This window comes from Gnatocerus cornutus, chromosome 2 (genome assembly GCF_029298725.1).
Source record: "Gnatocerus cornutus isolate USDA-ARS CGAHR chromosome 2, icGnaCorn1.1, whole genome shotgun sequence".
NCBI lineage: Eukaryota > Metazoa > Arthropoda > Insecta > Coleoptera > Tenebrionidae > Gnatocerus > Gnatocerus cornutus.
In genome coordinates this window covers 13,061,829-13,073,999 of record NC_142234.1, presented here as the reverse complement: position 1 = coordinate 13,073,999, position 12,171 = coordinate 13,061,829, and the positions used below count along the sequence as shown (strand labels likewise).

At 34.4% G+C, this 12,171-nt stretch overlaps 2 protein-coding genes and 2 long non-coding RNA genes across 7 annotated transcripts; 3 read left to right on the top strand and 1 right to left on the bottom strand.

Moving 5' to 3' along the window:
* The first annotated feature begins 2,725 nt into the window (after window positions 1–2,725).
* On the top strand, window positions 2,726–7,829 carry mle (dosage compensation regulator mle). Of its 2 annotated transcripts, XM_088030001.1 has the most exons (11): window positions 2,726–2,839; window positions 3,000–3,092; window positions 3,144–3,335; window positions 3,385–3,688; window positions 4,327–4,952; window positions 5,041–5,366; window positions 5,416–6,354; window positions 6,406–6,684; window positions 6,733–7,188; window positions 7,237–7,395; window positions 7,440–7,829. In XM_088030001.1, the coding sequence occupies exons 2-11, from the start codon at window positions 3,011–3,013 to the stop codon at window positions 7,746–7,748; spliced, it is 3,672 nt and encodes a 1,223-aa protein (XP_087886127.1). In that variant the 5' UTR covers window positions 2,726–2,839; window positions 3,000–3,010; the 3' UTR covers window positions 7,749–7,829. The 2 variants fall into 2 exon arrangements, with proteins under 2 accessions (XP_087886127.1, XP_087886128.1); XM_088030002.1 differs by lacking the exons at window positions 2,726–2,839; window positions 3,000–3,092; window positions 3,144–3,335 and adding an exon at window positions 4,225–4,271 and having other exon boundaries at window positions 3,598–3,688.
* A 203-nt stretch (window positions 7,830–8,032) lies between these two features.
* Window positions 8,033–8,979, top strand: LOC148179179 (uncharacterized). 2 transcript variants are annotated; one of them, XR_015769639.1, is made up of 3 exons: window positions 8,033–8,147; window positions 8,201–8,621; window positions 8,669–8,979. It is a non-coding gene; the product is annotated as an uncharacterized LOC148179179 (long non-coding RNA). The 2 variants fall into 2 exon arrangements; XR_015769638.1 differs by having other exon boundaries at window positions 8,201–8,979.
* Window positions 8,980–8,981: 2 nt separating this feature from the next.
* LOC148179178 (uncharacterized) lies at window positions 8,982–9,656 on the bottom strand. The gene is made up of 2 exons (XR_015769637.1): window positions 9,263–9,656; window positions 8,982–9,209 (listed from the first exon to the last, which is right to left on the bottom strand). It is a non-coding gene; the product is annotated as an uncharacterized LOC148179178 (long non-coding RNA).
* Window positions 9,657–9,732: 76 nt separating this feature from the next.
* Window positions 9,733–11,798, top strand: Myd88 (myeloid differentiation primary response protein MyD88). 2 transcript variants are annotated; one of them, XM_088030566.1, is made up of 6 exons: window positions 10,057–10,147; window positions 10,197–10,295; window positions 10,349–10,396; window positions 10,452–10,835; window positions 10,885–11,053; window positions 11,104–11,798. In XM_088030566.1, the coding sequence occupies exons 2-6, from the start codon at window positions 10,265–10,267 to the stop codon at window positions 11,438–11,440; spliced, it is 969 nt and encodes a 322-aa protein (XP_087886692.1). In that variant the 5' UTR covers window positions 10,057–10,147; window positions 10,197–10,264; the 3' UTR covers window positions 11,441–11,798. The 2 variants fall into 2 exon arrangements, with proteins under 2 accessions (XP_087886691.1, XP_087886692.1); XM_088030565.1 differs by having other exon boundaries at window positions 9,733–10,147; window positions 10,197–10,396.
* The last annotated feature ends 373 nt before the right edge of the window (window positions 11,799–12,171 follow it).

Here is a 12,171-nt window from a genome sequence, read left to right as displayed (position 1 = left end):
ATATCATTACTCACCATCCAACATAAAGTTACATAAAAATTGGTTTAGCTTCAACTTACAAATGTAAATTGTTTTTTTTTACCAGTGCATAATTTGAGATTTTGTAAAATTTCTAATTTTTCTAAAACATTGCATTCCTTCATCTACCTTATTATTCTTTCTTCTTGATTCTTCAGATTCTTTCGGCATTGAGTTTGTGAATTCTTACAGTCTTATGGATATTTTAATAAACTATTTCTTGAAATAATTACCTCAATTATCGCAACTAATTTAATATTAACAATCTTATTCTTAATAATAAAGCAAATGTTTTTTATAATTTTCATATCTTCAATTTTGCATGTTTCTTAAACAACAAGTGATCCTACTTTTTTTGAATACTTTTTAGACTTTCAGAATATTTGATAATAAATTATTGTTAAAAAGCGGATTCTGTGACAAATGCTGGTGCATGTTTGATTTTTTAGAAAAAATCGGGTTGTCGCTACATATTTTGAACATTTTCTGTGCATTCTTCTTTCCATTGTAAACAATTGTATGAAACTTTAACAGTAATTTCTTGAAATCTATTCACGAAAAACATTTGGTGTAGAAGGATATTTTTCTTTACCAGGGAAAAAAATCTCAGAAGGAACTCATCTAAGTTTACGATTAAAAATATTTCGTATAAAGATTCATTTTTTTTTGTAGAGCTGTGTAATCGACACGTTTCTGATAAGATACGACCATCCATTATTACATGATCCCGTAGTAATGAAATATTCCAAAAATGTACATATTTTGTTCACTTCACATGCATATGTATGCGCATTTTTTAGCAAATTTTCGTGCATAAAAGTCCGCTCTTCAATTATTGTGATATTTTTCCTTGAACTGTTTAATTTTTCGATTCTTTGTATCTCTCCCTAGAACTCTTTTCAATTCTTCAAATTCAAATTGTTTTGTTTGGATTTTCTGTTCAGATGTATACAGTTTTAAAAAGCCATCTTCCTAGAAACTTTTAATAATTTGAACAATTCTGAGAAACGAGCAAAAAAGTGGAAAATCGTACTGATCAATTTGTGGAAATTCCTAGTAATCATTCCAATTTTTTATTTCCTCTAAATACCTTAATGATCTGAATTCAATTGTAACTCTATTGAAGTTATTACTGAGACAACTTATGAAACTTTATCAAATACATAATAGAAAATTGACAATCAATAAGAACATGATTTATAAACAGTTAAATAATTATGACTAATATTACATAAATTTTAATATGTAGCTTAATATGGGTGGTGTAATAAATTATTTTCTTCTTAATCAAGTTAGTATACTTGTATTGTATTAACTTATTCATTTTTTATACAATTTTTAACGGTTTCCAATATACAAGGTTGCTTTACTGCGTATTTTTCTGCACCTTTTCTCCAATTTAATAAACAGCTATATTAATAACATTTGAATTTTAAGCACGTGTAACATGTGACATTTCAATTTTTAATTTATGCACAATTACTTTTGAATAGTAAAGCAACTGAACCGAACAAACGGTTTTATAACGGTTGTGTGCATTACGTAATAAGTAAATAAGTAATCTATCCATACTAAAAGTTTCAAAATTGCGTAGGTGGAACAATAGAAATAAAAAATGTTTTGTATGTTTTTTTTCACTGAGCTTGAACAAGGAACACTAAATTAACAGACAAAAAACAAGGAACTAAATTTTTGAAAATTTTGAAAAGTAGATGACCTTAGTTTTGTTTCATAGTTGAGTAAGAAGGCAAAACGGTATAGTGCATTAACCAGTGTGGTAAGTATTATATAAGATAGTTCATGGTCACCATGACTTTTTGTCTTGTGATTCCAGTATTCTACCTTCAAATTACACAATCGAATTTAATTAAAATAGTACCTACTTATGCAAATTAACAATCAAGATTAAAGTAAAGTATTGTAAGTAAGTGACAAAGTATTTTGTTTTATAGACAGTAATGAAATCATCAAATATTTAACAAGCAATTTTGCTAGTATACATTTGTAGTATTAAAGTAATTTTAATTCAAATTATTAATAATTAATTCTAGATTAAAAATCTAATATTTTCGCATGATACAGTTACATAAAATACATATTAATAAACTTGTTCATTTGCAACATGCTTATAAAATTACAATTTTGAGCAATGATTATTAGCAATTACGATTTTGAAAAACTTGTGTGCATGCGAAAAAAATTATATTTATTATTTGTAAAATATTATGTAATAAAAGTAGACCTTGAAACGTAGAAAATAATTTTCGTAAATATGAAAGTTTCAATCTTAAAAATTTCAAAAAAACAGAAACAAAAATAAAATATACCGAGTGTAATTTGAAGTACTTATTAAAAAAACTTAATATTCTAGTGAGATAAACCTTAGTTATCTTTCTTTTTTACAAATTATTATTACCTCATCAATGCCAAAAACAATAATAGGCAACACAGCATACATTTTTAGAAATATGTTAATTCTTATCATGTTTTTACTCCTACATATAAATTGCTCTGTTGTATAAATTGTTTGATTTTTTGTACCCAGCCAAATAAATAAAAATAATATCTGATAAAACCAAACTTCTTGGGTTTTAAATTCTTTATAAAATACCCGCCAATATTCGCTCCAAGATGTACAAACCGTATAAATCAAAATTTGTATGCTGCTGTGTCTCTGATTGGTGGAACCGCCCAAAAACCTAGTCTCTGCGGTTTGTACCACTGCGCAGATCGGCAAAGTTAGATGTCAGTTTGTTTTGTGGTTTGTTGTGTGATGGTTTTCTAATCAAAACAAAAGTAAATCCATTACTTCTGCTTGAATGTGAGTAATTTTTCATGTTTATTGTAAGTGAGTTCAGTTTTATTCAAATATAATTCGCGATTTTGGCTGAACGAGCTTAAGCACGGGTCTCCAATTGTAGCTTACCTGCTGATAATCTAATTATTATCGAATTTAATAAGCACCTGCATTATTTTTTAAGTTTATACAACAATGGCTGATGTAAAGTCATTTCTCCATCAATTTTGCCAAAGAAACAAAAAGGAACAACCTCAGTTTGAGGTACGGCCAACAGGTAAGATTCTACTGAAATATCACTGCACATACCACTAATTGTAATTTCTAGGTCCTAAGCATAGGCAAAGATTTCTCTGTGAAGTAAGAGTTGAAGGCTACACTTATGTGGGTGCTGGAAACTCTACAAATAAGAAAGATGCTCAAAGTAATGCAGCAAGAGACTTTGCCAATTATCTTGTAAGAGAAGGTATTGTAAACCCACAAGATGTCCCTGAACTGGAAATTATGCCTGCCACAGGAGGTAAACTTTTATTTTGTACTATTCCTGTTTTATTGTTGGAAACTAATAGGTGGTGACAACAATGTTGGAAACAGTGGTCCTACTCCTTCTGTATTTCAACAAGGCATGGGCCCATCATCGTTTGGTGAAGCTTATCGCCCTCTTGGAAGCAAGGCTGATGAACCTGATTGGCATTACATGAACAGAGCTCAAGAACAAAAAAGTTTAGAAGATGCTGAAGATCTTGATGTGAATGCACAGATACATGGAAATTGGACTGTGGAAAATGCTAAATCTAAACTTCATCAGTTTATGCAAACTAATAAAATTCATGCTGATTATAAATACAATCAAGTTGGGCCAGATCATTCCAGGTTTGTTTATTAGAAACCTTTTATAGATGGTTGGATGAATGCAAGTTGTGTGACAATAGCAGAACCAAGTTCAGAAAAGTGATGATGTAAGATTCCAATGGGGTTTAGTAAAATTGTTCATATTTTTATGCAGTCAAAATATTGTTGGTATTACTGGTATTACACTTTCAGTTATTTAAAATGTATTTTTGTTTTTATAGAAACATATTAACACTTACAATATATACAATGTGTTATATTATCAGTCGTAGTAAAAAAAGACTGCTACTGTTGTGAAAAAAAAACTTTCATTTGTGTATTTATTGAGTTACATTGGAATCTTTCAAATTAATTTAGAACCATCCAATTTACATCAGAATTATTTGTCTTGTTGCTTCTAGTCCATTTAACAAGACATTTAATTCATTTACTGTGTTCTACAAGATCTGGATTGATTTAAGCCTCTTCTGTTATATGATACAGAGGGTTCTTAAATAGTGCTCGTCAATTGTTTATAAAATACTTATTTTACTGTTCTTGGTTCTGTTTTTGTACAGGAAGGCTGCTCATAGCAGATAAAAAGTATTATGTTGTACTTACACATGTAAGTAAGTATACATTTTCTCGAAGGCGCACCTGTTTTTACATTGCTATTTTAGGACTTTTGTGGCAGAACTCAGTTTTTACGTGAAGCAACTCGGTAGAACCATCACAGGTCGTGACTCTGGTTCTAACAAACAATCTGCTAGTAAAAGTTGTGCGCTTTCAGTAGTACGCCAGTTGTTTCATCTTGGTGTAATTGAAGCTTTTTCTGGTACTTTAAAGAAAGATAAAAGTGGCAATGACATGCCACCTTTTGAAGTTAACATTTCACCTCAGTTACAAGAACAGATTAAAGATTGTTTGCAAAACTTGAATATAACTCCCACTGAAGTTAAACCAGATGGTGATGGGCAACCGTTTTCTCTTCTGAGTAACCATGTGCTTGATGATTTTCAAGCTGCAAAACCTACAGCTGCTGGTGTTGTTCCATGGTCACCACCTCAGCAAAACTGGAATCCTTGGACTGGATGTAATATTGATGAAGGGCCGTTGGCTAACGCCCATTTAGACGGTCTTAGTGAGCAGTTGCTGGCGGATAATAAAGAAGACTTGAATCATAATGAACAATTGCAAATGAGGCTAAAAGATAGGCGGGAGTTGCCGGTTTATTCCATGAAAGGGCAGATTATGCAAGCGATCAACGATAATCCCGTTATTATAATCAAGGGCAACACTGGCTGTGGTGAGTGGTCTTATCAGAATTTTTTGTCATTATACACAATCGTTTTTATTTGGGGTTGATTGAGGTAGAATCTTTAAATTCTTTTCAGGTAAAACTACGCAAGTATGTCAATACATTTTAGAAGATTACATAATGTCGGGTCAGGGCGCTTGGTGCAATATCTGCATTACACAACCTCGAAGGATCTCCGCGGTTTCTGTATCCGAAAGAGTGGCAAATGAACGCTGCGAGCAACTGGGACAATCAGTGGGATACTCAGTCCGTTTCGAGTCTGTCCTTCCCAGACCCTACGGTTCTATCATGTTTTGTACTGTTGGAGTCCTTTTGAAAAAATTAGAAAACGGTCTAAGAGGTGTCAGTCATGTAATCGTTGACGAAATTCACGAAAGAGACGTCAACAGTGACTTTATAATGGTAAGATCGTTCTAAATTGCAACTCGTTTTAAGTTTTAACATTTTAAAGGTTGTATTAAGGGACATGATCCACACCTATCCAGATTTACGCGTAATTTTGATGTCAGCCACTATAGATACAAGTTTATTTTCTAAATACTTCAATAACTGCCCTGTGGTGGAAGTCTCAGGTCGTACCTATCCAGTTCAGCAGTATTTCTTAGAGGATTGTGTGGAACTCACGAAATTCATGCCACCTCCAGACACACGGAAACGCAAATCTGGTGGCGATGACGATGAGTCTCTTGGAACAGAAGATGCAGACGAAAATCTCAACAAAGTCATTGATACGAAATTCAGCAATCAGACAAAAAATGTCATGGCGAGAATGAGCGAGAAGGAAGTGAGTTTCGAGCTGATTGAAGCATTACTGAGATATGTTAAATCTCAAGAAATTGCCGGGGCGGTTCTTATTTTTCTTCCTGGTTGGAATCTAATTTTTGCAATGATGCGTCATTTACAACAACATCCGGTTTTTGGTGGGCCCGGATACACGATTTTACCTCTACACTCGCAGATTCCAAGAGAAGATCAGAGAAGAGTGTTTGAGCCTGTCCCTCCACACGTAACTAAAGTTATTTTGGCTACAAATATTGCTGAAACTTCTATTACCATCAACGATGTGGTGTTTGTAATCGACAGTTGCAAAGCCAAGATTAAACTCTTTACGTCTCATAATAATATGACTAGTTACGCGACAACTTGGGCCTCACGAACCAACTTGGAGCAGCGAAAAGGCCGCGCCGGTCGTGTTCGACCAGGATTTTGTTTCCATTTGTGCTCGAAAGCAAGATTTGAAAAGTTGGATGAGCACATGACGCCGGAAATGTTCAGGACGCCTCTACATGAACTTGCGTTAAGCATAAAGTTACTGAAATTGGGCTCAATTGGACACTTTTTAAGTAAAGCAATTGAGCCTCCTCCGCTGGATGCTGTGATTGAAGCAGAAGTATGTCTCCGATTTATATTTCTTGATTATCACTTTCACGACTTTTAATAGGTTTTACTAAGAGAAATGAAGTGTTTGGACGCCAACGATGAGTTAACTCCTCTTGGACGCATAATAGCGAAATTACCGATTGAGCCGAGACTAGGAAAAATGATGGTTTTAGGCTGCATATTTATGTGTGGTGGACCGTTGGCCACCATGGCAGCTAATTCGTCTACGTTTCCCGAAATTTTCGCGCTGGCAATGGGTCAAAGACGACTAAGCTACCATCAGAAGGCTCTTGCTGGCGACAGATACTCTGATCATGTCGCTATGCTAACAGCGTTTGAGGTGAGTTCTAATAAAAATAGTACTGATGGTGGTTAACATTATTCTTAGTTATGGGATCATGCCCGCGAAGGCGGGGAAGAAGCTGAGCAGAGGTTCTGTGAGTACAAAGGCATCAGTATGCCGACAATGCGGGTTACTTGGGAAGCGAAACATCAGTTGCAACAAATTTTGACCTCTGTCGGATTCCCTGAAGAAACTCTAGCACCGGTTCCAATGGAGACTATCGGGCCTGATCCAAAGATGGACGTGGTGATGGCCTTGATGTGCTACGGTCTTTATCCAAATGTTTGTTACCATAAAGAAAAGAGAAAAGTTTTGACGACGGAAAGTAAAGCGGCATTGATTCATAAAACTTCCGTCAATTGTAGTAACATCGCGCAAACTTTCCCGTATCCATTCTTTGTTTTTGGAGAGAAAATTCGCACCAGAGCAGTATCCTGCAAGCAGATGAGCATGGTTACTCCCATTCATCTGTTGCTGTTTGGTTCGAGGAAAATTGACTGGGTATACACCGCTGATTTATAATTATAAGTGTTAACTGTTTTAATTCAGGTGGATGGTGTTGTGAGACTTGATAACTGGATAAACTTAAAAATGGATCCCCTAATCGCCGCTCAGATCGTCGCATTGCGACCGGCACTGGAAAGTTTGGTAATCCGGGCTTCTCAAGAACCTGAAGACATCTTAGAAATGAGTCCAGTTGACTTAAAGGTATTTCTTACATTTTGATTTCCGTCGCTTAACTTTTCTTGTAGTTTGTGGCCACCATTAAGGAATTATGTAAACTACACGCTGGTAGTTACCAAATCGAACGCGCGCTACCTCAAATTCCGGAAGGCCGACGCCCACCTAGAGGTCACTCTTTGGGGTATAGTGGACCACCACCGAAATTTTCCAGGGGTGGATTTAACAGAGGCGGTGGATTCAGAGGAAATTTTAACCGAGGTGGTTTTAATGGGGGGTATCGTGGTGGATTTGGGGGGCCACGAGGAGGAGGACCGTTCAGAGGAAGAGGAGGGTTCCAAGGTGGACGAGGTTTTAGGGGTGGATACCAAAATTATTAAGTCTTGTGGTCGTGAATAATAGAAAAAGAATTTGTGCTTTTAAAATTTATTTGTGGACAAATAAAGTAGATATAATAGTAATTTGTTTTGGTTTAATTTAAAAACCCGCTCGATCACAGCGCCATCTTCTTTGAGTATATCACGTGATTTGAGTGAACTCTCACGTGACTAAGGTCACTAGATCAAAGTTTCTGTTTTATAAGGTACCGCTGTTAGTGACAAAAAAGAAAGACAACGATATCTTCTGTCTATCTCTACATGCGCACCTAATTTTGTGTTGTTTGTGTGGACACATTGCTTTATGAACTGTCAATTCTTGTCAAATATCGTTTGTAATAAAATGGTTTGAATGTGCGATTTCTCAACACGAATCGTTATGGTGTATTCGTTTCCTCCGCCGTAAGTAAATACTATTTGACGTTTTATGTACGACGACTTTCCACTAATTTCAGAAAACTCCAAATAGAAGGTAGATGGAAGCCCTATCGCAGCCGACAATCATTGTGACATTGGTTAAGCAGTACGTATTGGGGGAATAGTAAAGTTGGTTTTTGTATATGAACCCTTGAGTACTTCTTATAAGGTTATGGAATTTTGTACCTGTTAGTTTACGAATTCCGTGAACTAAATTTAAATAATGTTCTCCCAATTTGTCTTGAATCGCTTTTGTGTTTCAATAGCCCCAATACCAACATGAACTTCTTGCATTCAGGCGAATAACTCGTTCATCGTATTGTTAATATGAGTTGAAAATCAAATCTATGGGCAAGAAAATGAAGGAAGACCACTCACATGTGGTACATCACAAAACCTGCGTTATGGACAGAAATATTATTTCAAATGCCTAAAACACAAGCAATGATATTGTAAAGTGTAAGTATATCGGCATCAACGGTAAACGTTCTCAAAATGTGTTGTAGGACCAACTGACTGCTATCCTTAATGTAACAGCGGGGCCTCATAAACTAGCAGGTGGACAAGACACATCACTTGAACAGTGCAGATACACAGTCTCATGAGGAAGACACACCATCGCTTTCAACATCAGCGGCAGAAGATGGTTGGTTTGAAGCCGCTGCTACTTCCTCATAATGAATGGGAAAATGCAATGGGACATGAAATATACATAAGATATGCAAAACTGGTTCTATAGTTTAATGGTCTCCTGTAGTGTTAAAAATAGATGTAATTTTGTATTTCAGGGTGATTTAAGTAAATAATTTTAACATAACCTTAATATTTGTTCTTGATATTCATTTTGTTGCAGTTGTTTTGCATAAACTCATTCAAGATCTTAAACATGTCTACTTCTTCAAACTTGTAAATTCTTCTTCTTAATAGCCCCTTTAAAATATCTCATGTACTTCATTTTCTGCTCATGTATTTGTTACTTCCATTTGTGCAATGCTTTCTCTCAGTTACTTTAACATCTCATCATTGCTACTACATCGTCGGGAGAAGCTACAATATAGTAAGTACTAATAGCATATTCTAATTAGGGCGTTACTGCATACAAGTCGAATCGTTGGAGATTAGAAAAGACAGTGCTTGAAGTCCGAGACCGTTTCTGAGTGTTGCACCTCCTTAACGTGCTAAAATGGAATCGGTTCTAATGTCGGTTCGCTCACCTCTTACGTATTCACATAGTCTGTTATAATGTTGGAACCTATTTTCTTTTTGTACCCACGGTTTATTTAAGTGTATTTTAAACAAATAAATTTAAGATAACCTTAAATTTTGTCAATGACAAATTTTACGTCAACAATTTTATGACAATTCCCTAGAATCTTGCGTCTCGTTCTAACCCATTGATTTATGGACTATGTCTGTCTCTCTTGCATTGCGCACTGAAAACTAACAGCGGTACCTTATAAAACAGACAATTTGATCTAGTGACCTTACACGTGACCATGGAAGTAATTAATAAAGAAATTGAATGGAACGGAAGAAGATATTAAAATTGCGTTAACGTGGGAATAACCAATTATTTTTTACACCGAAGTATGTAATTTGAGACTGGACTTGAATGAAATTTGGAAATTTGCTAAATTTAACGTCACTGCGTCATTTCGTTATGTCAATTACGTCAAAAATCTGTCAAACATCAAACAAGTGTCAATCAATTTACATGTCAGTTTACCTTCTCCAAATAAATAATATTACTAATTTATAATGCGCCGTGTATAATAAATCGTTAAAAACATGACCCTGTAATCAAATATAGTTGGAAGTATTGCTGCATTATGAAGGTTGTGTCATAAATAATATTAGTTATTTGTGAACATGGAGCTTGAAAATAGAAATGTATCAGTTAGAGTGCTCAGAAGCAAAACAAGGGCTTTGATTTCCGACCTGTTGAATCCAAAAATGTACTTCCCTGCTCCAAATGGTGTCCAAAGGTGAGTACTATTGAACACTTCAAGACAAAAACTATAATGACTGTTCTAGGTACTGGCTAGGTCTAGCTGGACTTTGTAAAATTGATTCAAAATACGAAGCTAGTCTTGATCAGGCAAATGATCCAACAAATAAAGTGCTCAACTTGTGGTATGAAAATGACCCTCAAAACAGTACTATCCAACAATTTCTGTCATTTTTAGAAGAAATGGATCGATTTGATGTTGTAGATGATGTGGTTGAATTAATTGGTATATCAAAGAATACTAATACTAATAACTTTTTTCTACAGATTTTTTTTTATAGATGAAGACATTAGGATACACATTGCTAACCCCCAAGAAATTGAAAGAAGACCAATTTCTTTAGAAGCTGATAAATACATTATTACAAGGGATGATGTTGTCAGAATTAGTGAGGGACGCGCTTTGGAAAATTACGACGCATTTTTACTATTTGACCATGATGATATTGATTTTGCCAGTCAAGTTTTGGAAAATATGGAAAAAACTTACAACATGAGGTTCTGTGTGAAGGACCGCGATTTGGTTGGAGGTGGACTTGAAATGGATAAGATTATCACATTAATCACAGAACGTTGCAACCGCGTTATTGTAATCTTATCAGATGCCTTTTTTAAAAGCCCAGTCAATGATTACTTTGTAAAATTTGCCCAAGCTTATGGCATAGGTAATATTATACAGGACGAATAAGACAAAATTTAGACCCCTCATTTCAGAGAATAAAAGGAAAATTATTCCCATTGAATATAAGGACCTTACCAAACAACCTGACAATTTGAAGTATCTCTTTACGTTAAATTACAAACGGCATTCGCTTTTTAATTTTTGGGACAGACTAAGAGACTCCATCATAGTTCCAGATCCTGAAAAAATTAAAGTTGCAAGGTATTATCTCCTAATTTGTTGTCTTTTTCAGTAATTAATGTTTTTTTTAGATCGAAATCTGACAATGGACAAACTTTGCAGTCCACCGTGCATGAGAATAAGAATTCATGCAGTTTAAGACCACTCCATCACAATGTAAAGTTTAGCAGTGTAGGAGATCTCAAGAGTTTAGATGCCATATATGAACCGCCTCCCATTAATCCTAGTACAAGTGCGGATAACTTAGAGTCTTTTTCTGATAACAAGAAAGAAAAGAAAGCAAATTGGTTCAAAAAACTCAAAGGCCATTGGAAGAAAGATAAAGGAACTAATTGCTTAACTGCAGAGCGGGAGAAGAGTAAAAGATTCCGCAAGCATATTAAACGGGCCGCGGCTGTCGCCAACTGATAGAAAATGTGCATTTTTTTTGTTTTGTGATTTATTTTATATGGTATTGCAATGAATGTCAGGGAAAACACTGTGTTCATCAGACTGTATACATATTCACTATATTAAGGGTGTTTAACTAAATGAAAATTTAGAGAGGGCATTGATTTGAAAATTATTTATCTACACGCTAGGTTTACATTTTTAAAGACAATACGTGTTTTTGACTTGCCTGAATTTTTTAACACTCTTTATATGCCTAATAGGTTAAAAGTCAATATGTCCATGTATAATTTATAAACCATGTCTTGTAAATAAGTTTATATAAATATGGCCTTATTTAATAAGTGCAATTATTTTCAATAAATAGTAAGCTCAATTAAGGGTGTTTTTTATCTGCCTCCAGTTGCTAATTAGTTATACCTTTTTAAATGATAGTAAAAATAAAAATTTCAGTTTCATAATATTTTTTCATACAATTATGTAGATACGAATCGTTTCTTCATTTTAGAATAGAAGCCAAAAATTACAATAATACAGCAAGCATTCGATTATATAATTTATGAGTAAAATGATGATTTAAATTAATTTTGTAATTTATACTTATTCAGTTATGGGACTCTTGTAGCCTTGAGTCCTTTTAGTATTTTCTATTTTGTTGTTGATAAAAAAGGCCATTATGGTTAATTCATTAAAAAAAACTCAGAACTCGTAAGAAATAAAAATTTCATAGTATTCCTAAATAACTTATT